At 42.2% G+C, this 24,342-nt stretch overlaps 1 protein-coding gene across 1 annotated transcript in view; it reads left to right on the top strand.

The window, feature by feature from the left end:
• The window catches only part of RGL1 (ral guanine nucleotide dissociation stimulator like 1), a 79,247-nt gene that overhangs the window by 21,898 nt on the left and 33,007 nt on the right, over positions 1–24,342 (top strand). The window contains exons 3-4 of the mRNA XM_040609935.1: positions 6,858–7,066; positions 17,491–17,568. Coding sequence (XP_040465869.1) covers positions 6,858–7,066; positions 17,491–17,568 — 287 coding nt within the window. The remainder of the gene's footprint in view (positions 1–6,857; positions 7,067–17,490; positions 17,569–24,342) is intronic.

The raw sequence follows: 24,342 nt of genomic DNA, 5'->3' as shown, positions 1-24,342 counted from the left end.
ATTTCCAAGTGTGCTGTACGGTAAAAAAAGGCATCTACGCTGCCTGGAGCCGGCAGGCTGCAAGCGATCCTACCTCTGGCCACCCAAATCCTGCATGTCAAGCCGTGGTTTCCTAGACTGGAAATTCTGCTTTAAATTCAGAATCTTTATCTCATGCCAGCTGTTTTCCAGGCTGACAGTTCTGCAGAGTGGAGGACGAGGACAGTGGTGGGATGCAAGGCTCTTACACGCTGCCGGCGTTGCAAGAGGAAGCACAGATGTGTGCAGCCAGGGGCCTGCGCTGGAAATACTTGTGACTTCTTTTGATAAACTTAGTCTGGTTGCTGCTCTTTCTAACGTGCACTGTTACATGGCATTGTCAGTGCAAAATTACAGCTTTTCATCAAAGTTTTCTTTTTTAGTGGTCATGTGGTGTGGATGGGGGGAGCCAGCGCAGCGTGTGCAAGTTTGAGTCAGTTCAGCATGATTGTCAGCTGCTGTGGGTTTTGTCTGTCAATGTACGTATGGGACATCATGCTTGCTTCCTTTTAAGGGGAGCAAGCCCAATTATAAAGTTCATTAAGGTCTTTGTTGCAAGGAAATACTATGTCGAATAAGTTGTTAATATCCTTGCAGTTGTTCTTTACGAAAATACTCGATTAAAGTGAGTAGGAGTTTTATGTAGCATTTTGGAGACATATTATTAAGTTCTGTGTGTTTTTTTGCCATGGAATCCAGTTGCTCTGTTGCTCTTCAAATAACTTGTTTCATCTGTTTTGCCACTTTAAGTGATGTGTGACTGCATGATAAATGTAAGATACTTTAGGTTTTTCTTCTCTCAGATTGGTGCTGTGGCTGCTTGTATTTCTGGAACTTTAGAAGCTTAACCATTCCATGATTTTATTTTGTTTTTCCTACCACCCCCCCACCCCCCCTGGAGATGAGGGTAAATATTAAAGGTTTATGCTGGAGAGCCTGTGTGTAAGGAAGTTATATGTGTATATATATATAAAAAAAAAAAGGGGGTGTGTGTCCAAAAGTCACAGAAAGCATCTTATTCCTACTTTCAGCAGGTTAAAGCTGATTCGCCTTTAGGCAAACAGTGAAATTAAACAATCGTTCTTGATTAGTAGCCTTATTTTTAGTTAACTGATAAGTTACTGCACTTTAGGCAGTTTTATTCCAGCATAGGGTGTCTGTCCAGTAAGTTAATAAAAATAGCTAAGGTGGAAAACTCACCATCTGGAAAAGCTGTAAGTTTCAAAGAAAGTCAAAAGCATTTAAAAATCTGTCAAAATCAGTAAAAATGGAGTTTAAGAGACACTAGTTAAGTGCTCTTGAAAATAATTTTGCAGAAATTCCAAATAAAACAAGTCTTTACTAAAGTGGGAGTGTTTTGAATGACTAAGTCTGAAGAGCATTTGATATTTCATTTACTTGTTGTTCATCTCAGTTGTTCCCTTTCAGGTTTTTTTTCCAGTCTGCCTAATGAAAAACAATTATGTTGACTTCATTCCATGATTCTCACTTTCAGAATCTCAACAGATAATATTTGCATTGGAAAAAAACCTGCATACCAGCGATTTTTGGGGTAAAAGCAATTGTTTCCAGTGATATTTCTAAGATAGTGACTATTTGGGTAGCAGCCTATTTTTTACCATTCATAATTTGAACTGGGCTTTTTATCTTGAGTCTTTACTCCCTCTTGCTAGGATGCATCGTTAATTTAGGAGATGGCGTTTGTAATTAATTCATAATCCCATTGAAGGTTAGCAGGTAGCGTTTCTACCTTTGACCCATGAGGCTGTGGCATCCAGATCTGTGTTTTGGCTGTCAAACTGAGTGAAATACCTGGCAACTTTGGGGCGCATGTGGGGTTTTGCTTTATTTTCCTCTCGTCAGTAGAAAAAATGGCAAAAGCTCAGTGTATTTTGGCCAGTTCTTGCAGAGAGGGACTGGTGGGGAACGGGGTATCGAAGGTTGCACGTGGTGTCTCACTGGATTCGTGGAGTACTGCTTTTACACCCCTAGTAACAAGCTGCGTTAGCAACAAGCTGCTTGTAACTTAGGACCTGCTTATTCAAGCCCTGCATTGGTGACCGTAGCAGAGAGAGGGTGCCTGTTGGGTATGATGCTGATACTTGTATCTTTTCCTCATCCTGCCATTGTGTGCGTGGCTCGCTCATGCTTTCACGGTGCCCTGGTGAGTCAGTGAGGTGTGTGGTGGATGGAGGGGCCAGCCCGTATGGGACAAGGTCAGGACCTTAATTGTAACCAGCTTGGAGCCGAACTACAGCTCCTTCAGGACCAGGCATCTGCTGCTGCTTTCGGAGTCGGGTTGTGTTTGAAGGAACGTTTAGCCTGGATGCGTTTTAGTCTGCGTGGAGCTCTCCCGTTGCAGCAAGAGCTGTATACGTGGGTAATGGTTTATGCTGTGTAGCTGTAAGATGATCACCTTAAAAGGGAGCGGGCCCTTCTGAAGGTACAGCCTTAGTAAAGATGTTGGAATTACACTAGATCTGTAAACACAACCTCAAAAAAGAGGGACTTGCAAGATTATATCTCAGTTCAGTCTTTCTGTATTTGCTTTTGAAAGGTGTTGTCTGTCTTGTAGGAAGCTATGTGCTCACCAGTTACGCTTGCAGGTTATCAAGGCTATAATCTGTTGCCTGAAGAATCAAAGTGAGACTTTAAAAATCATAAAATAGATCAGACTGTAATATGCCATATCTGTTCATTTTTAGCCTTGTCGAGGACCAAATAGATGTTACTGAAGCCTTGAGATGTTGGGATCTAGCATGTTAGACTGCTGGACACATTGAAGGAGATGAATGGAAGGAGCTGGAGAGCCTTTCATTTGTTTTGATGCACAAAACGATGCAAAACTTCTGGTGACTTTACTTGGTACCACATCACAGTGATCACTGCGTGCCACTGTCAAAATTTGCAGAGAACTGTAGGAGCATCTTTTAATAGCAGTAGATACAGTACTCCTCTGAGTGGACAACACATAAGCAAACATGAAGACTTTTTTGCCTTTGGGTAGCCTGTTATGTCAGCGAAGAGATGGCCTCTTGATTAAATCCAGACTGAGCAGTTTCCTGTTAGCATGCTAACTCAGCCCACAGTGTCTTATTCTGAAAGTCTGTTATTGAGCTCGTCTGCCAAGTCCTTTTTCCTTTTAAACTTACAGGCAGAATCGCTAAAATAATACAAATACAAACAGTCCCTAAAAGTCTCTTAAAATGATTTTGAGCAGTTTAATGTTTTGCTGACAAACTCAGTTTTAGATTTTCAGAGTTTGGGTGGTGGTTGGGTTTTTTTTGTTGTTGTTGTTTGGTTTGTTTTGCTTTGGTTTCTTTGTTGTTTTTTTTAAACATTCTCCCAACAGGATGTCTTGGGGAAGTTGCAGTGTTGCAATTAATGGAAAATTTTGTGCATGTATCAATCTTGGAAGCGGATTCTGCCCTCATTTGGGACACAGTCACATCAGTGAATGAGAGATTTTTACACACACTGAGTAGAATACAGCCATAAGTCATTACATTGTGAGTAGGGCAATCTGTTGGACAGAAAATTAATGGTTAAATACAGTGGTGCAGACTTTATTCCCTGTTTGAGAGCAGGGTATTGTGTAACTAGCTATTTCCAAAAGCGTGTTTTTATTGTAAGATGAAAAGTCAGCAAGAAAATTGAGTATTTTTTTTTTCTTCCGAGCGAGTTTTGCTTAGGGAAAATTGAGATCAAGGAGATACAGTGGTAGTAGTAACAGCATATCCTTTTAGTGTAATGTAGTGTAGTGTGGTTTTCTGTGATGGTGGTGTCATATATAATTCCAGATACACATCTAAGTCAGGTATATAACAACTAATACACCTTTAAAACGGCTGTAAGACCCATGCAACAAAATTTTGCAAGTTTTGCCTGGTGTAATCTCATCCATTTCCCTGCAGCCTTGGGGTTGCTCTGGGTAGCAGTGGGGCTCGGTGCAGCAGTGCCATGCATTGCCCTCTCCGTTTATAAAAGGCATTAATGGGTTCACCACGCAGGACCAAGTTACCCCATCTGTAATTTCACAGTCTGACTGAACAGATGTAATCCTGCGGTGCTTCCAGAAACTGTCTTACGTCTTGCACCCAAGCTTGTTTTTCCCTGTGTCACTACGTGTGTTTCTGCCGCCGTAGGGTGAACAAGGTGGGGAAACTTGTCCGGCTTAAACCTGACCCTGCCATGTGAAGGGCTCCGTTTTGGCTGGACCACTTTCTGAGCCCAGTTTGCTGTAGCAGCTGGGCAGAAAAGAACCTCTGGGCCCTTTTCGATGGCTTAAACTCGATATGAGATGGTGGCATTTTGCAGTGGAGACGTGGCTCTGAGTTTCCCAGGACCTCTGCTTACCTACTGTGTCTATGCTCTTCACAGCCTGTTGACAGGTCCTCATGTCTTGATCCTACAGGATGCTCCTGCCTCTTCCAGGGCTTCCTAGAGACACAGAGGCGCTTTTCTGCCAAAGAAACTGTGCCTGTGCCCACTTATTAGGAATTCCAGAACACTGTAGGGTACTGCTATTATTCCTATTTTTTCTTTCCCCATGTAGTCTGTTTTTTCCATACAGACAGCAGGTTTTGTTTCAATGTAACAGCAAGAGTTAGTTGGACCTCGTTAAGCTGGGAGATGAGATATCCTCATGCAAGAGTAGCAGAGATTTAGGATAATATTAAAGCATCTGTATTGTTTAAAACAAAAAGGAGTATCTAGTAGAAATAATTCAAAAGCAATGGAAGGTAGTGATGTAAATATTAGGTGGGTGGGTTATCTGTTCCTAATTATCTCATGTCTGGGTGAATTTTTTTCTTTGCGTTTTGTCAGCATGCCAAGCCAGAGCCAGTAGTGGCTGTAAGTCATTAACATGCTGTCTTCATGTCCTCGGTTCAGTACCAAGGTGGTGTGTTAATGCTGGAATATTGTTGGCCTTGTTGCTTCGAACTCCTGGCTCAGGAGGCAGTTTGTGGAGCAGAACTTGTGGTCAAACTGGCCGTGTGTCTGAACCGCGTGTTCAGTCCTGGTGGTGTTCCGTCGGGGTGAATTTGAGACGTCTTGTCAAGGAACCATGAAGAAACCCACAATATGTATTTTACTGTTGCCTGGGGGGAGTCTCTCATTCTGTATAAATACTCAATATCAAAACGCAGAAGAGCTGTATAAAATATTGCTGTAAGGCGGGGAAGCCTGACCAGGTGATACACCGTTACTACCTGCTGCCCTGCTGTAGCAGAAGCTGTTACCCAGGAGGGGAAGGCTGGGATTTGGAAGAGAACCACCGCAGCAGTCCCAGCTGGAAGCTTGCTGTGGGTGTATAAGGAGGGAATTTGCAGTGGAATAATGCTGCGATGAAAATAGGTTGAACTTCTTGGTTTTTATCCTGAAACTGCAGGAGAATTGGTGTTGCAAAGACTAAGCTGGGCTGTTGGGTGTTCATGCCCAGTATGAGTTGATTTCCTGTAGTATTTTTCTACTGATATATGTGATCTAACCTAAAAGGATCATTTTTTTCACGGTGGCCTGATTTTTCCTTTGCGTGATGCCGTTCATTCTAGCTAGGTACGAGACTTGCCTGAAAATACTTTCTAAACTCAGGAAATGTGAATAAAAGTAACTATACTGCAAAAAGATATTTCATTCATTCAGATGACCTTCCAATAGTTTATTTACATAAATCATCGTGGTCTCTGGGAATTTTTGACAGGGTTTTTCTTTTCACTTACGGTTGCAGCCACTCATATGGGCTGAAGCTATTTCTTACTCTCAGGGAAAATAACTTTTTTGTTGCTGGAGTTTTATTAGCGCTGGTGCTATGTGACAGTAGTGATTATGCACATGCTGTAATTGTGGCCAAGGTAGAATGGCAGGTGCATCACAGCATGTTTTCCTCCAGCTGAGGATGCAGTACATCAGTCAGGTCAGTCCCTGTTACACAGCAGCAAGGGAAGGGTTCCCCGTGCTGCATCTGTGGAGTTCAACCTTTCTGATGGTGGTGGTGGGAATGGTCCTCCCCAGGGACAGCCAGCTCAAACAGCAGGGAGAAGTTTTTTGTTAGCTTGCTCTTGTTATGTTTTTTATTGATAATCCCATTTTTGAATATTTTTTTATCACACATATTTGACAAGTATTTAAACTAGTTGAACCATCCTCTAAAGAGTGGCAGAATTTAAAGGAACTTTTTAGTTATTTCAGAGTTAAAGCAGGCTGTAGGCATTAAAAACAAATGCTGTTTAAAAACCCGCATACACTCCCGACACCAAACCCTAGATTTGTTGACAAATATTGTGCCAAATGGAAACTGTAAGAGAAAATTGAAATGTTATAAGGACGTGTTTGCAAGATGGCTTTGACACCTTCCTCAGAAAAGTATGTTTCACATCCAAACATGCTTGTGACCTTAGGTTCTGTGTGGCAGCCCCAAGCTGGTTTTTCAGCAAGGGAATCACAAGTGCTAATGCTAAAGTTGTGGTCAGTTTTTATGTTTATTCAGAAATTGAGACTCTGAACTACCACTATTTTTCCCTCCAGTAATATCATTCTTTGTGGGGTAATAGATTTATTTTTAGATAACAATATATGATGGGATCATAAGATAACTTGATAGCAGTCAGACTCCAAAATACTTTGTGGAGCATGTCAGAAAAATAAATATAAACTTACTAAAAGCCTCCCTTATTTGATACAGCACTTGGTGTTTGGAGAACCAAAATGGAAAAAATCATTAGTAATTAAAGATGGACTATTCCTGTGAAAAGATGGAATTTAATCTGTTTCATTGTGGAAGCTGTGTCAGGGATCTGGCTTCTGTCTGATTTTTGTGCTTTGTTTCAACATTGTAGGTTGAAGAAGACCAGTTACCTCCAGAACATACTGTCAGCCAGTATGAGACATGCAAGATCAGGACAATAAAATCTGGAACTCTGGAGAAACTGGTGGAGAACCTTGTGACAGCTTTTGGAGATAATGATTTTGCCTATGTTAGCATCTTTCTGTCAACTTACCAAGCCTTTGCTTCTGCTAAGGAAGTACTGGATCTTCTCCTTGACCGGTAAGAGCCAATATATAATGGAAAATGAGCCATCTTTTACACGAGAGGGGGATGTCGTAAGGAAGCCATCAGGGATTTTTTCCATTCCTTTTAGTGGATGGGTATAATAAACCAATGAACAGGTGTCAAGAATACTACAAGATTCAGAATTTCAGCAGAAACATAGAATGTGTAAATGCATGCTGCCCTTACCTCGACTCTCATTATAGCATAGTCACCAAGTAGGGAAAGGGTGCCATGCCCGACTGCTACGGAACCAAACTGGGACCGACACAAGAAAATAAATACAGCTTTTGCCCCCCGCTCCCCCGAAAAAAAAAAGAATGTGTGGGCTGCAAAGTCATGCCTGGAACAGATTCCTATGTTTTGCTGATAGTGATGTTTTCAGACTTAACTCTCCTGTTTGGGGGCTGCTGATTTGAAACAGGGGTTGTATAAACGGAAGAAAGTATTCACTATCCCCTTCTGTTCCTTCACATGAACATGCAGTTGTAAATTTTTGCAGACAGCACGAGAACTGCTTGATGTTGTAAGAACAGCTTTTATGGTAAGACTGTTAAATCATGCCTGCTATTCCGTATAAATGCTTGGAAAGCACAACACTAGCTTTCTCACTCTGAATTCTGAGACATGACTGGGTCAGAGGTGATCTTATTCTGGGAGTGTCGTATTTGTTGTGTTTTCAAAATCAAGTGATGTACGGGAACAGTTATTCTGGCATAGAGTAATTAGAACAGAGGAGTAGCATAAGAGCTCCTAGGTTTTAATTTTGGCTCTCCCACTAGGTAGATAAGGAACAAGGCATGCCTAAGTTATCCGTGCTTTTCTTTTGTACCTGCAAAGGAGTATAATCCTACTTGCGTCCTAGGAAGGTTACGTGGCTCAATTACGATGTGCAATGCCTAGCTACCAGGCCTGCTGTGATCGTAGTAATAGCTGTGGTTTTTCAAGTGCAGTAGCTTCACGAGGAGGTCAGAAGTCAGATGAGGAAAGAACAGCCATCCTGGGCAGCAGACCGTACAGATTTACTACTGTGAGCTTTACTTCTCAGTCCATACCAATTCTGGTGTAGAACTCGAGCAAGAAAAATTGGCACTGCATATATACAAGCACATAAAAATGTTGACTTATTTCTTCTTTTAAGTGGGTAATTCTCTTTATACCCTCGGTTTTGGATTCTGTGTTTTGGACATACATATCTTTGAAGAATAAAATATGAAAGGACACCAAGTTGACGTGGTTCTAGTAACTTTAAAAAGGAGCTGACTTGCCAAGTGACAGTGTGTCAGGAGAAGCTCTGGCTTCATGAGCATGTGAGTTGCCAAAGAGCCACAAATTTATAGGAGAAACCAACAGTTGTATGCATACACAATGTCACTTTCAGCCAGTAATGTCATGTATGATTGACTTTACTCACTTTATAAGATACATTTTTAACAGAAAAAGTTAGAATAACTAGAATAGTAGCCTTTGCAAGGATGCTTTGCCCAATATGGCTATTTTAAATATCATTCCCCTAACAGTGCAGTTTTTGTTGCTTTGTGTTGGTGGGTTGCCAGACTGCTCTTTTGGGGTTCTTACGTATTAATTGATGTGTATCTAGGGAAATTTTCTTTCTGTAATCAATGAGAAGTTGCGAGTAGCTCAAATAATGTGAATCACCCAGTCAAAGGTGGCTCTAAACCTGATGATACACATCTCGCTTCTCAATTAAAGGTTCTTAAGTTGTCTTAAGACAACTTATTTTATCTTACAGTACATTCATGTATCCTGTTTAAATGCCCCAAAAAGCATCTTTATGTGCAGTCCCCACCCAGTTCAACATAGTTTTGATTTTTAGTGGTTTCCATTCTTATTTCTCTATTACTGAGGTACTTCGGTCATGCAAATAAATGTCCCACCTGAGACCGTGACCTCATTTTACAAATCACTGTACAAACATGCCTAGAATTGTTTGCAACAGCCCCACCCAGAAGACCCTCTACTGTGAACAGATGATAAAGAAAAACAGTGAGAGGCGTAGACTAAGACGCAGATACTTATGGAGAGCATACTGAGCCAAAGGGAGAGTGAGGGTTCAGCTCGCAGTGAGTTTGGAATTCAGGCTGGGTTTTCACACATCCATATTTTTACATGTCCCTATCTAGTTGTTTTTTGCTGTCCTTGGGAGGCAGAAAACCGTTATGCAAAGAGCAATTCTTATATTGCACTTAATCTGTGTAATTATAAAAGATCCTGTGTGTCTGACAAGCAAGTTTAGAACCTGCTATTAAATCTGTTAAGGTGTGTGCTGGTTTTGGAGAGAAGTTACTGATGCTGGGAGGCTGCCTTGGGTCCTTTTTGGTGGGTTGGCTCTTCGGTCGGTGCAGAGCCCTCAGGCAGGACTAGGAACGGGGTCTTGCAGCTGTTGGGCTGTTCTGTCCTCATCTGTGCTTCTGTGCAGGGGACTCTGCGTGTCTAACCCTTGTATGGGGCAGGTGATTTTCATGTGCAGGTGTCTGGATCTTTTCCTCTTGATCACCTCACCTGGCTGGATTCAGTGGGTGCTCCGGGTGGTTACGGCCAAGAAGCCAAGCTGTGGGTGCTGCTGGGGGTCTGGCTGAACTGGGGATGGGAAGGGATGTTCAGCTGCTGTGTCCCTGCTTGTGCTTTTCCCCCTTTGCACTTAAAGGCTGTTGCTCTCTCGAATTGTCAATCCAGCCCTTCAGTGACTATTGAAATAATTAAATCTCTCTGTAATTGAGGATTGGAGCATTTTAAACTTGAGGTTGGGCTAAAGGGGTAATCCATTGAAACAGCAGTCCATCCTACCATCCATTAGCCTTGTTAGGGTTTGGATTGTTTTGTGGTGTTTCATCACTAGCCTTTAAGATGTTCAGACTCTGTTAGGCTGTGCTGTTGTAAGGATGATTAAAAAGTCTTTTGAGAACCTTGCTTTTGCACTGAAGTTTGTAGAGTCCTCTAGCCACGGTTCTGTTTTCTTCCCATATTTTCCCTTAGTGAAAAGGATCATAGCAGTCTAAAAATAGAAATATATAAAATTAGTGAAACACTGAGGTTCTAAAATCAGGTACTCAAAGATCAGGGATTTGAGAGGGGGAAGAACTCAAGATCTTAATGAAGTTCATCATCCTGGCCTTTAGTTTCTGTTTCTGTATTGTTTTGTTTAGTGTAAGTATTAATTATAGGATTTTTAAAACAACCTGAAAAAAGTATGTACTTGTTTTCCGAGAGTCATTGGTCATGAGATGTCTAAACTCTGTGGGCTCCTGTGAAAATGCCAGCTCCATGCAGTAAAGATTTCTATAAATTGTATGTCTGGTGCAATTTAGTTCAGTTAACTCTACAACTAAGTTCTTAATATTTTTTGTATCTGGGAATTAGATCAGTAATATTGCAATTGGATTGCAGCACAAAAGAAGTGGCAAGTCTGCCTTCTGAGTCTCTTGCATTTTCTCAGGAGTGTATCAGAGGAGGGAAAAACCAGCGTTGGTTGGAAAGGAAATTGAGCAGGCAGGGCTAACTCTGCTTTGCAATGTGTGCGTAGCCGGTTTGTAAGGGATTTCATTTGAGCATTCAAGCAGGAATGAACAGGAAAACAGGTGTCATCTTCTAAAGATGATGTGCTTGTTATTCACTGCATGGTTGACTGCTGGTCGAGGGGAAGATCTTGGGCCAGAGTTGTGCGCTGCTGTGTCCTTGGGGTCTTGGAGGGTCTGAGTTCCTGTCCCGTTGGTCTTTGCTAACGTGCTGGCATGGTAGAAACCCTGCTTTAAGGATGGGCATTCTCTGTGGCTGGCTTTGAGGGTGCAAGGGGAGAATAAGGGAAGTCTAGCTACTGCAGTTTAGCTTCAAACAAATAGCCCAAGTGGTATTTGCAGCGACATCTCAGGTAGGTTTGGGCAATCCAGTTGCTTGGAGCAGCAGCAAGTCTGGAGCATGCATGATTCGTAAGGAAGCTGGCCCTGTCCTCCTCCTCTGCTGCTGCTTTAAAGAGGTGAAAATGTCAGAAAAGGGCAAGAAAGCATCGGGGGGGAAAGTCTTCATAGAACAGAACTTTATTTTCTGAGCCCAGTTCTGGTCTTGCTGGCTTGTGTACCTCTGAAAGCACGTTGTAACAGGCTGCCTGGCCTTGTCAACATTATCCCCAGCCTTTTGTAACAAATGATAGAATCCACAGGAAATCCTAGGAGGTCACCGCTTCCTTCCCCTCTCACAAATCGTAGGAGTGTAGTGTTTAAGAGTCCGTGGATGTTTCCCATGGCTTTTTTAATATAATGGATGATCTAGAATTTTACGGCTTGGGACAAAATATAGATGAAACTGAAGCTATGAAAGTTGGAATGATTTACATGCAGCTGTGGAATACGGACTTGTGAAGAAAAACAGAAATTGTAATGAAAAATTAAAAAGAAATGGGTAGTAATTGAATTTAACTGGCTTGGTTTTCATCTCCGCATTAGTTCAGAACAAGTAGCAAAGAGTCTGCAACTTTCTTGTTAGTGATACTTGTTAATAATAACAGTATGGAGACCAAAGTGGGTGTCAGTGCATAACCTGTGCTTTATAAGTACTTGTATTTTGTTTTCCAGTGGAGCAAAAAAGTAACGAAGAGGGCAGTCTCTTAAAAAAAAACAAAACACAAAAAAAAAACAAACCCCCAAAACCCCAAAAGAAACCAAGTAAGATTTTGGCATTGGTTGTGATTTTTGGTTTCATGTGAAAAGCTTGAGCCCCGTTCCTTATTCTGGGTGATAGAGCAGGTCTGTGGAGTAAGGGAAGGATCACGAGTGGCAATACTAAACTTTTGCTGTTTGGTCCAAGGGAGAACAGTGATGTGGCCAGATTGAAAAAGGCCCTTCCAACTCAACATAGAGTAGGAGGAAGCAGCATCTGCATATTTGTAGAATATTATTTTTTGTAGGAACATAGACATTGACCAACTTCCTCTGAAATTTATGTGTGGAAGCTGGATCACCCTCAAGTCCCATGCATTCTGTTTATGTTGGATTTGCTGTTGGATACACCCCTCAGAGGGAGTGCTGCAGAATTCTCTGTGTTAGACATAAGTAAATCCAGATTAGACCAAGAGAGTCCTGGGACTCTTAGGAAAGTGTCCTCGGAAATCTGGATTTATTGCACCCTAAGTGTGTGGGGATACCTGCTGGTCATTTGATGTTGTCTGCAGAGTGTCCTGTCCAAGCAGTGCAAGTGTTTAACTGAATCTGGGGCATGAAACATTTATTCTGTCCAAAAAAGACAAGATGCTTTTCCCCGAGTGACAGAGGCAGATAAAAAAAGCAGATGCTGTACTTAAGATCCTGTACTTAACAGGAATCGCCCAGCTTCACGGTGCTGGTCCTCGCAGCGTGACTCCCACGGTCACTGTCACCAGTGGTATGGTCATTGTGGCCATGCACAAACCAACGGGGCAGAGGGGAGTGCAGCTCGAGTTCGTTTCTGCCCTACGATACATCCAGTGCAGTGAGTGGGGTCACAGGAAGTGTCGAACAAGGCATATGAAAAGGTTTAAATTGCTAATGTACAGTTCAGAATATTTTAAGGCAGATGCAGTTCCCTGGGTTTCAGTCAGAAGATACTGATCGGGTTTTTAGCGCTGTGCTACTTATTGTAATGGACTTTACGTTGGGCCCTTTGATAACTTCTGTCTGTAGTAACACCAGGGATGTGCTGTTTGCTCTCTGAGTAACTTGTAACACTTTTTGGAGATAGTGAATAAATCTGTTCTTTTTCTTTTTTTTTTTTTTTCTTTTTTTTTTTTTTCTTTCCTCCCCTGACTTAAAGCTTTTGCTTCTGATTAAATTTGAGACTGGAGCCCTTTTCATTCTTTTAGCTGGATTCAGCCTATAAAGGTTTTCTTCTAACATAGAGTAGAAATCAAACTAAACAAAATCTTGAGCATAAGCTGGTATGTTGAAAAGTGAGGGGGATGACTTGTATTTTCAAAGCTCTTGAAGAGTAATTGGACATCCACATCCCTTTAGTATTCATGGAAGTCTGGCATCTAAATGCAGCAGGCAGCTTTGAAAACCTGCCAAGCCTTTAACACTGTATGTTCTGATATTTTCTTTTTGTTTGATGGAAGTGGGTAGGGAGATTTGAAAGGAAAAGAATCTTGTTGCCATTTGGATGTGAAAACTCTGGATGGAAGTTCCTGGAGAGAGGAAAAGGAGACCAGCTCCGCCTGCCCCTGGGTGTGAGGATACAGCAGGATGCTTCCGCAGAGATCCTTTGGGATCCCCAGCATTGCTGGGTGCGCTGTGGAATTAACTGCTCACAAGTGTAACGGAAGCCAAAGTTGCTTAGCTGTCCAGATGAGAGCAGAAGCAGTCCAAGTTCCTTTCTTACGTATTTTATTTTGTCCTGGTAATCGTGTTCCTTGCAGTGGAGCTTAAAAGCAGGGCCGTGCTGTGCTTGGCATGGTCACAGATGAGGCAGCAATTGGTCCCTGTCTTGAGGAGCTTACGGAGAAGGGAATTGATGCTGTTTGGTGGGAGAGCTAGAGCCAGCTAATGACAGCAAATAACAAGTTAGTTTTACATTTTCAGGTTTTTTCCTTTTGCTGGAGGATGGCTGGATAGAGGGTAAATGGAGAGGAAAATGAAGTTGGAGAGGGGACACTGAAAGCATGGAGCCTTTGGTAGCAGAGCCGCGTGTTTTGGGACAGTGTCTTTATACGGCATTTGGCTCACAGTTGTTGCTGTAGCCTCTATTCTTTCCTCTGTTGTTTTCCTACATACCAGGTGATTTGTCTATTCAAAGCAGCAATTTCATTTCCATGATTCTGTGTGTGATTCAAAACACCTTCTGATTCTTGCTGAGTATCTGTGCTTCCAAGTTCTTTGTTTCAATGCTTACAAGCCTTATTTGTGGCTTGGGGGGGGGGGGGGGGGGGGGGGGGGGGGGCGGGGGGGAGGCTTTCATGGAGAGCCACCTTTCCTTATTATTTCCTAGCTATTCAAGGAGTATTTTCCTCCCTCTTCTCCCCTTCCCTTCTTAACAGAGATGCAGGGGTGCATTTGCTACTCTGTTTTTCAATATTTCAATATTCAGTACTACCCATTACATTCTGGTCTCATTTGCTTAGTCAGTCCCTTTGAGTGGAGTCTATAACTTTCCAAATGCCAAGCAAGGCTGAAAAGTTCTGTGGGCTACAGGATCCTTTTGTTTCTCGTGTCTCTTTTTGTATGCAAAGCATTCATACAAGGCTGGGTAGTGAATGGCTCTTTGTCCAGGAGCTGGTGAGAACAGAGCAGTGGAAGTCTGCAGAAACGCTGTTCTTTACATCAGATGTATCATTAACTCCTCCTAACCCGTATTTAATGACCTGTTATTCATGCAGAGCTCTTGCGTTGGGAGATAGACAGAGGTTTACATCTGGCAGTATAATGAAGCATTATACACTTCTCCAGTTTTGTACAGAAAATTGCCTGCTCTTTATTACTGTGTTATGGATTTCTATTATAAAAATCAACATGTATTTCTCTAGTGGGATTTAAATGCAAATGCCTACTGTTCAGCAAATACAGATTTTATATTTAATACAATACTAGGACAATGGCATTGTAAGTAATCTCAATAAATTCTGCTCTAAGAATTAATGACAAGTTTTGAAAAATTATTAATATAAAAATTTAATTTTTATTCAAAACCTGAAGCTTTCTTGGCATATTTCTCCCAGCAGGGAGAAAAATATCTTCAGTCTGTTGGCCAAGACGTATTTTAGCCATCTTCCCTAGCAAATGGCAGTGGGGAGTAAAAGCACCTTTAGCACCAGGATGGGAGCAGCCATCATGGCATGGAATGAACATTGAATCAGCAGCATGTCTCTGTTCTGTCCTGGGCAATCTCCACTGAGGTGTCAACATGGTTCTCTAAATACCCCCCTTATGCTCTTTTTCTGTCTTCTTAGTAAGACGAGATGTTTCCTAGGATTATAGTATTTGGAAACGCAGAACAATTTTACAGGTCTGCAGGAGCAAATATTGAAACCAATAGAGTTAACTCTAATAAAAATAAGTTAATCTCTACACTTTAGCTTAGCAAAGTGTTGGAAGTATTGTTCTTAAGGCTCCTCTGATTTATTCCATCCTTGCAGTAAAGCAGTGGGAAGTATCTCAAATAGTTAATCGCATTCACTTTGAATTGCAAAGGCTGGTAATGAGCGTTTAGGGTACGACTGAGAGCTGAGAGAGACCAGGTAGGATTAAGTGGTGAATTCGGGCATAGCTGAGAGTGGGAAAGAAGGTATCTGTTCAGTTTTACAGCTTCAGTAGTGCTGATCCCAATAAAAGGAGCATGGGCAGGGTGTGAAATTGCTTGGGAGAATACAGGAGAAAGCACAGAGGCCACTGATAAGACCAAAAAATTTCTGAACAAGACTGACAGCCATTCTTGTAGCAAGCAGTGGTTCTTCTGTGAATACTCCTGGTGCGGTTCACTGTGACCACCGAGGGACTGAGGTGTTATTCGGCATGTTTAGACCTGGATTCTTACCCCACTTGTCAGTTTAGCCAAGCATATTTTTTTGTTAGATTTTGGATTAGCTCTGTGAAACTTCAATGGCAAAATGGGTTATCCTGTATGTACCTCAGTTTCCTAAGGACCCTTTCTGTTTTAAGAAGCCCTTAAAACCTACTCTGACACTTCTGCTGCCTTATAGGACCAAGCGGGGTTGTTTCAGAATGACAGAGAAAAGTTTAGACCCTTTAAAACCTGTTTGCAAGTTTTTATGCATGTGTTACGCCTTTTTGTTTGTTTGTTCTGGACAGATCAAATGCTGAGATTTCTGAAGTCTCCACCGCTGGTGCAGGGACCTGGGTTGGATGGGGGACAGCGTGCTGGTCAGACTAAGCTACGGGGCTCAGGCAGTCCTGGTTTTGTTCTCAGCTTGTCACCGATATGCAGTAACAACTGGAGCAAATAATTTTTGTTATGACTACCTGCAGTGTAGTTGGAGATGCAAGATCTGGTTTTAAATGAGCCGTTGCAGACGCGGCAGGAGGGGTTAGTGCAGTACTCTGGAGGCTAAGTACGCCGGAGCTGACCTCCTTAGGGCTGTGGCTGCGCCGCCTCTCTCGGAGGGGTTCCTTGTTTGCCGGTATTAGTCTGGGTGTCCCTTGCTGTGCGTGCATGCCCTCGGTGTCCCTCTGCCTCGGCTTCCCTGCCCGCAGTGGAATTGTCCAACGTTGAGCCCTGGTCATAAAAGACTGTTGACACTTAAGTTCTTGTTTGATTGTGGAGTTCTGAGGTTGTGAGCCGTGCTGGGGCAGAGTATCGGTATGAGCGGTGGCGGGTGGTTCTTTACCAGCTAGCAGGTCTGCTGGTGAGAGTGAGCTGGAATTCCGTGGTACTTGTTTCTGTACAGCTCTGGGATTCTTACGTATGAAGCCTTAGACTGATACTTTAGAAGAGCATAAAACTACCACCTCTTATTTTTATCCCTTGAAATACTCTGGATGGATTTGTTACGGTTCTGACCTGAACCTCCTGGACGCAGTGACAGCCTGCTCTGCTTTCTCTGATGCTACTAGGATGTGGCAGCACAAACACTTAAAGCTGCACTTGTTCCCCGAACTGTTCGGGTTAATTGCAGGTGCCCGACACAATTAGTTGAGCACAGAATGTGTAAAATCAGTTTGCCTTATTCCAGGCTGTGCCTAATTGTCTGCCTTTGTTAAAGCTGCCTGTAAGGAACCATGAAATCCTTTATGGAGCTGTATGTCTGAAACAACGGGCGCTGCGCTGAGAACCAAGCGCGTAATCCTGCCTTCAAGGCACAGGCACTGCCTACAGGAGGGAGGTTTTGCTTTGTGCTGTTGGCGTTGTGCCCACGGTTTTCTCTTTCCCAGTGGCACCTTCACAGCGCCACGGGCCATTCCCACTCGTGACAACTGCTTCAGTAGTTTTGGCACAAGCGGGCACTTGCCACCTGGAAAAAACTTTGTGTGAAATCACGCTTGGAGTTAGAAGGAATGGCACGTGCTGGAGAGACAGAAGCTGTATTGGAGAAACGCTTGGGGAAATGCTCTGGGAAAGGATGGAGCGAAGGAAGGCAGGAACAGAGGTCTCGGAGCTGTGGTTGATGCCTCCTGTGTGCAGGCTGCTTCATATAAATTAACAAATTAGGTTGAAAGATCCTTGCTGTCTCTTTAGAATTTTTTCCCCTCCTAAACGAAATAATTTTCAAGCTCCTTAATCTTGCCCAGCTGTTAGCTTCCATATTTGTAGTTTGAGCTAGAAACACTTTCTGGTTGTTTGATAATTATGTATATTATTTGTTTATATATGTATTTTATTTTGCACATTATACAGTATATGTATAAAAATGTATATGAATTATGCTATTTGGGATTTCCCTTTATTCGATAGAGGTTCCTCTGAACACCCATCTCCTTTTTCAGGTATGGAAACTTCGAGATTTCAAGCTGTGAAGAAGATGGAAAGAAGATTTACTCCGAACCCAGCACGGAACTCAGGACGTAAGTGAGGTTTTGCACTGTACAGCAAGCCCCGGCTGGGGCTGGCTCTCGAGGGGGATGTGGGCAGCAGCGCTGCTGTTCCCTTTGAAAATTCACCACGCTGTTTGCTTGCTTAAACAGGCTTGTGTAAAGGCCAACTATCAATTGTCTCGTAACGTATCCAATAATATAACCCAGAGATCTTTCTGTCAGAGAAATTGTCTGAAAATTAAACATGGGATGAACACATCTAGGCCAACATTTTGTTGATTAAACAAGGAGTGTTTGTTTCTCCTGCCTTATCTACGGCAGTAAATGATTATTGGTTATGACTGATTTTATTGTGCATTACAGCAGTGTCTGCAGACGAAAGAAGCTGAGGTTGTCTCAGGCGCCACGTGTTTGCATGTATCGTTTCCATTAGTGCCCCTATGATTTACAGTGTTGCTTTTAGAGTGAAATTTGAATTATGAAGTCATGCTAAATTGCAAGAAAAATAGCAAAGCTGTTTAAATGGGGGGGGGAAAAAGTGGTTTGGTTATCCTCCTAACATCACATGAAACTGCATTTTATCTTTAGACATCTGGGTGTAAAATGTGCCTTAAGTCATCAGCATTTGTACTTTGGCATCTGCGTGGTCTGTGGTTCGCATGCATTGTGGCAGTAGAACATAGCTGCATTGTTGTATTTGATTACAGTATGAAGATGCTTGATTCTTGTCAGCGTTACTGAAGATCAGTTTTCTATGAATTTACCTCAGCTTTTGCCAGTTAAGAAACCCTTAATATTTTTTACCACTGCACTGATTTCTCAAGGTGTAATTGAAGAAGCAGCCTTTAGTTTCCTTTTGTTTTGAGATGGAAGAAAATTGTTGAACTTTTCTATCATGAGATACACAGTCCAGTCAAGACTGAGAAATACACGGCAGTATTTTCATTCCTGAGAGTTAGGCAGACTGTTGATTCAAATTAACATTATTTTCTACGATATTTGGCCTGGCCTTCCCATTGCTTACCTCCGTGCTTTTATGATGGCTTGCGTGTTGTGGGATAGGAGAAGTTTTTAGTCTGGCTGAAAACGGTTCCAATATCCCCAGTCCAGAAATGTGCCATGGACATACTGACCACCTTTCCGTCCTCCGTTCTCTGAATGGGGTGGTTAGACAGTGGGGTCACTTTGCCTTCTGTTACCCATGTGGATATTGTTTTGTTTAACCACTAAAGTAAAAAACAACTCCTTGGCTGTGAGCGTTTCAGTGGCTGTCTCTGAAAACACAATGGAGTACGCTTGCTTGACTGCAGAAGACATGTAGCGCTTAATTAACGTCTGTAAATGATACAGAATTCTCAAAGGCTTCATTAGAAACAAAATATCGCTTGTTAGTTCTATTTTTTTTTTAGCTATTAGCGAGGACAGAAAGCTACAAGCTCTTATGATTTGGTCTGTTTCTCTTGCTCCATGAGATTTGACGTGGGAGCTCAGTTCTCCGGTTCTTTCCTGGCTAGCGTGATAGAGAGCTGTCAGTATGTTTCTCTCGTTTTACCACGAGAGCTCATCAAAGAACAGCGGGTAGTTAGAAGACCAAGCACCAAGACGGCGGTATTATGTAGTGGGCAGAGGCAGTAACAGGCAGCCAGCAGGTTCCCACACTTCCATCCAAAATGAGCTCTGGGGCCTCTTCCAACCCATTTGACCTCCCTCTATCTCATTCAGTCCAGCCACAAGATGTGAGCTAAAGCAGTACCCTTCCTGCAAAACAGATTAAGGATTTATATTGCAGATGAGGAAGATAATTTCACCAGCGTAGATCACGTTGGGATTAATCCTTCAGCTGCTTTTTCATGGACCCAACGGAGCTTGATTATGAGATGGAGAGAAAAGGGGTGAAAGTGATCTTGATGTTAGTGCCACTCAGGCTTTGGACCAAAATGCATCAATTTTTTTGTTAGACTTGGAGGTGAGCATGCAAGTGAAATAGCATTTAGTAGGAACATGTTGGTTTTTTGGTTTGGGTTTTTTTTTTTTAATGGAATTGTTTCCCTACTGGCACACCCATAGTTTATCATATACCCCCTGCCTAATCGCTTCCTGCTGCATCAATGCTGTCTCCCCTCTGGGCGTGTAATGATCTTGTAGTGCCTTTGCACAGCCAGGGGCTGACAAATGAGCGGAGTCTGTGGTCCTGTTCCTGTGGTAACACAACTTCTGATGAGTTTATCTGACATAATTTTCATTAACATAGTTGGCACAGCTGATTTTGATCCTTTGGCCCTTGTAAGATACAGCTTATGTCTGAATTTGATACCTGTTACCCAACTACTTATTTATGGAAAACTCAACAATGAAGTTGTCAACAAAGTAATCTGTCAGGTATATGTGTTTTAACAGATTCCGTATAAATGTGAATTCACTTCCCTGCCATTGCTTTCAGTTGCTCTGGCTACTTGTCTCTTAGATATGATTAATGGTATCTGGAAAAGAGGTTGGCTTTTGTAGTCCTGTTGCGAAACACGTAGTTCTAGTAGTTCAGGTTTTCTCCTGTCTGGGATAATTCCAATATAATTGCATTTACCCTCTTTTCTCATAGAACAGAAACACAATATAATTACGTTATGAGTTTTATATGACTTGGAGAAACAGGAGGAAGAAGCAGTAGAGCCATGTCTTTTCTTGGCATTAGCTCTGCATTTCTCAGAGGAAAAATCTCTCCTGGGGAAGCGCGTGGTCTGTGGCCAGAGATCTTCTGCATTCGTCAGACTCCTGTTATGACAGTTGAGATGCTTTAAAAATCCATTTGAGGCGTTAGAAATGGGGATGCAATTTAAAGCATTTCCACTGGTTTGTCACACAAAAACACTACAGAAGTTAAAAACAACTGCAGGAGAAGAATTTATGGCTCTTTAAATATCTCGTGGAGCTTTAAAGGAGAGAGGGGGTTTTGCAAAATCTTAGGGTGCGCTTGGGAGGAATATTACGTTGTATGTGATGTGCTGTAAACCCCCAGGTTACTACTCTGTGATGACATTCTCTCTGCTTTTTGTACTTGTAATACAGAGTTGTGATATATTTTGAGAAGGAAAATGCCTCATGTACATAAAGTTTTATTATTTTTTTACAAAATTATTTTAGTATTCCAACCAGTGTTCGTGTAGCTCAAAACCTGCGAGTGCACCGGTGGCACAGCCTTGTTTGAGAGACTTGTGGGAGCTATAAACCTGGCCACGTGTTTCCAGATTCTGGGGCTGAGCCAGCAATTACTTCTCACACTTGTTGCAGTGACATATAGTTGTTACTGACCCAAGATCACTTTGGCTATGTTCGGAAACATGCCTTCTATGGATCCTTTCTGCCAAGGGGGTTTTCTCCTGTTCACTCAAGCATCATTCCTATCATTTTTTGGCCACCGGAGTGGTCAAAAAATTTATATTTTTCAACAGGGACCTGACTTAATTACATCTAATACAAAATGTCTTTTGGGCTTTTCTTATTATTGCCCTTTGCTTTAGAACTGCATTCAGTAATACACAGTTTAAACAAAAGTACTGTAATTTTGTAACTTTAAATTACACAGGCAGTTTGGAGTTATGAATAAGGTCTGAATGCCATCAAAAGTTTTGTGAGCTTAAAAGAACTGCCATGCATGACTCTCAGCTTTGTTTGGTATGGTGCTTTTTTTTTTGGTTTGGTTTGTTTTGTGGGTTGGTTTTTTTTAGTATCAGGATCCACCTTAGCTTTTCATGCCCAGTAGTTTGCTTTCCACAGTTCTTGCTACTTTTCAATCAGTCAGAAAGTTTGTCATCACAAGTAACAAAAGAATAAAGTCCAGTAAAGGTCAGATATTTTCCAGCCAAATGTCTGAGTGAGTTGGACTTCAACCCGTGTTTCCAGAAATACGATGTCATGCCTCTCTTAATTGTCTGATAAGAGAGTTGTAAGGAGTAACTTAACTTGACCCTGTATCTCCTCCTGTAAGCAGTTCTTTTTGTGCTTCCTTGCATCATATAAACAAGATTGGCTGGTGCTGTTTCTCAGTTCTGCATGCTTTTGTGGTAAGGTGTTGCCTCATCTTAGAATCGTGGCTGTTTTCGGAGTTCTCTGTGTTCGTGACATGTTTTTTAGCTTAGGACTTCTGTTGGCTTTCAAAAAGAAAAGGGTACCTATAGCACACGAAGGCAGGTGACAATTCGGAATGAAACCATTAAACAAATAAAAATTATTGGCATGATGAGTAACATTAAGAATTAAAGAGAGGTCCTTATGATAGTACACATTACATGAACCGTAGAGAATTTGTGCTATAATTCAGTTACGGTTTTGTTTTTAAGTGAGGCTGTATACTTCAAATGTATGGTTTGGTACGTGTTGCCTGGAGCAAATGAGGAAGGAAAGTAGAGCAGAAAAATAAAGTACTTTCTCTCGCTCGTGTCTGATGTGAAGACTCTCTGCACCTTATCAGCCAGGAATCACAGGAAACTTAAGTGAGATAGTCAGGTCCAAGGGATCTCAAGCAACTTTACATGTTTTGGGAAGGGGATCAGCAAGCCAAGCAACGAATGCTGCCTGGGGACTTCAGTCCTCCTGCGACGGCTGTGTGTGTTGCCTGTGAGATAGTGCGAAACAATGTTCTTGGCGATAGGACCTGGTCACTCTGATCTCCGTTCGGAGCAGGAGAGTTCCTCAGTTAACTTTTAACTCACTGGTAAAAGGTTGAGTTTTCTATGCAGAATGACCTGTCAAGTAATTTGTGCTCCGTTTCCCTCCTCCTACTGAAAGATTGTGTTAATTTTGATCTCTGGGCAATCCACTGCTGGCAGAGAACTATAACCAAACCACAGACTCCTTGAATTTAAGGAGGTGAATGTATTAAAGGAGCAGAATCATTATTTCCCAGAAGATAGAGGCATTAAAGACCTGGCTGGAACTGGCTGAGGACAGAGAAAAAAACCATCAAGCCTTCAAAAGCATAAAATATTGTAGCTGCTTGTAGCTTTTGGAAGTCAGTAGCTTCACTGGATGCTGAGATGCCTCTGAGTACTGTGAAGGCTGGAAACAGTGCTGAGGCTGTGTCACTGAGGTGACTTGCTGGGCTTGCGAGACCTGGACAGCTGCTGCAGCACATCACACTTCATGAATAAAAGGTGCTGAGCTTGTTGCCAGGGGTTTGAAAGATTTCTGTCAGTGAAGTTCCCAGAAGTGATTCATTCCTGCTCAGCACACACACACAAAAACATCCAGCCTGGCAGTCCAGGCTTGCCTGCAATGTTTGCGTTCAGGGAAGACCAGTTTAATGTTAACGGAATCTGGTTACTTGGAGACCTCACTCAAAAATACGAGTAGTACGAACCTGAAATGACCTGTGGGAGAGGTTTTTCAAGGGGCAGACAATGTTGTCATATTGGTCCATGGACATGGATGATGATTTTTGTTTGCTTTCCAGAGGTCTAACATTGGCACATTTTCTTGAAAGATACCCTTTAGGCATGTTGGTAAATATAATGGGGAGAGGAAAAAGTGTGCCGTCTTCCCCCAGCCAGGGCAAAGGCGACGTAAAGGAAATGCTGTGCTGTAAGCAGTGGGCCATGTTCAGATTCCTTTGTTTACATTTCCCCTGATGAAACCAAATAAAGTTTAGGAGCTTTTATAAATCTCAGTTTAGGTTATATTTCTCAAGGATGTTAAGGAGAAAGTGGTAGAACCAGAAAAACTGGTCTCCTGGTTGCAGTATGAGCTTTCAAATGGAGATTTTAATTATCTTTATTTTTTTTCCTGGCTACATTGTATACTCGCATCCCCAGCACTGCAAAAGGGAGAGGATTCTTACTGGAGTTGGACCAGCTGAATGAGAAGCAGAAACAATTTGTGTAGTGCAAAAAGTACAAGAGCTTTAAGCCCTCAAACTCACTTCTGCAGTTCCAAGCAATGCCATGGCTGAGTCCTGAGGCTTTTAAGTCCTAAATGAGCTTGAATAACAGTAACAGTAGAAGTCCTTTCAAGCCTCCTCTTGGAGAATAAGGTTGTGGTTTCCTTCTGCTGCTGGCTTTGGTTTGCTGATGTGGAGTAGATTGGTGGTGCTCTCCCTCAGATGAATGACGTGCCACAAAAATGAATCAAAATACTTGGGTTTGTGGGTTTCTTTTTCCGTTGCCTTGAATGTCGTCTCCTAGTTGCATCTGCTTTATTATCAAAATATGGACTGTATTTGTTATTAACACTTGGAATGTGGCACAATTGAAAACTGCAGACAAAGCAACTCAAAGCTAAACTGAGATTTCCTTGTGTCATTCCACAGCAATCGGGTGAAACAGTTCAAATAAAGAAAATGAAGGAACACATTCAGTTACCACATGGCAGGTCTTGCATGTTTACCCCTCCTCTTTGCATTAAAGTAGCAAATACCAAAACTTACTGTAATATTGCAGCATTTGGAATTTCTCATAGTGATAAACAAACATTGTCCTATGGCTTGTTGTACATTTAGACCTTCCCGCCAGAAAACTTGTCTTGTTTCCTGCTGAAGTTAACAGTCCTGCTGGAAAACAATGTGCACAGTTACAGTGCTGCCAGAATAAAACTGGTCCTGAAACATTGTACTCCAGGAGAACAGCCACCAAAAGAATGTGAGACAAATGGAAGAAAATTGGCTGAAAGTTTCTGATGCCTGGGAAATGCATGGTGGGAAGCAGTTAAGATGCATTTGGGAGAGCAACAATCAGCATTCATTCCAGTAAAGCCAATTAAGCTAAAACAACAGCAGAAGCCAATGCGGTTACATGAGAAGCGGAGTCAAACACAGGG

The sequence above is a fragment of the Falco naumanni genome, chromosome 11 (genome assembly GCF_017639655.2).
Source record: "Falco naumanni isolate bFalNau1 chromosome 11, bFalNau1.pat, whole genome shotgun sequence".
Taxonomy (NCBI): Eukaryota; Metazoa; Chordata; class Aves; order Falconiformes; family Falconidae; genus Falco; species Falco naumanni.
This window is presented reverse-complemented; position numbering and strand designations above follow the sequence as displayed.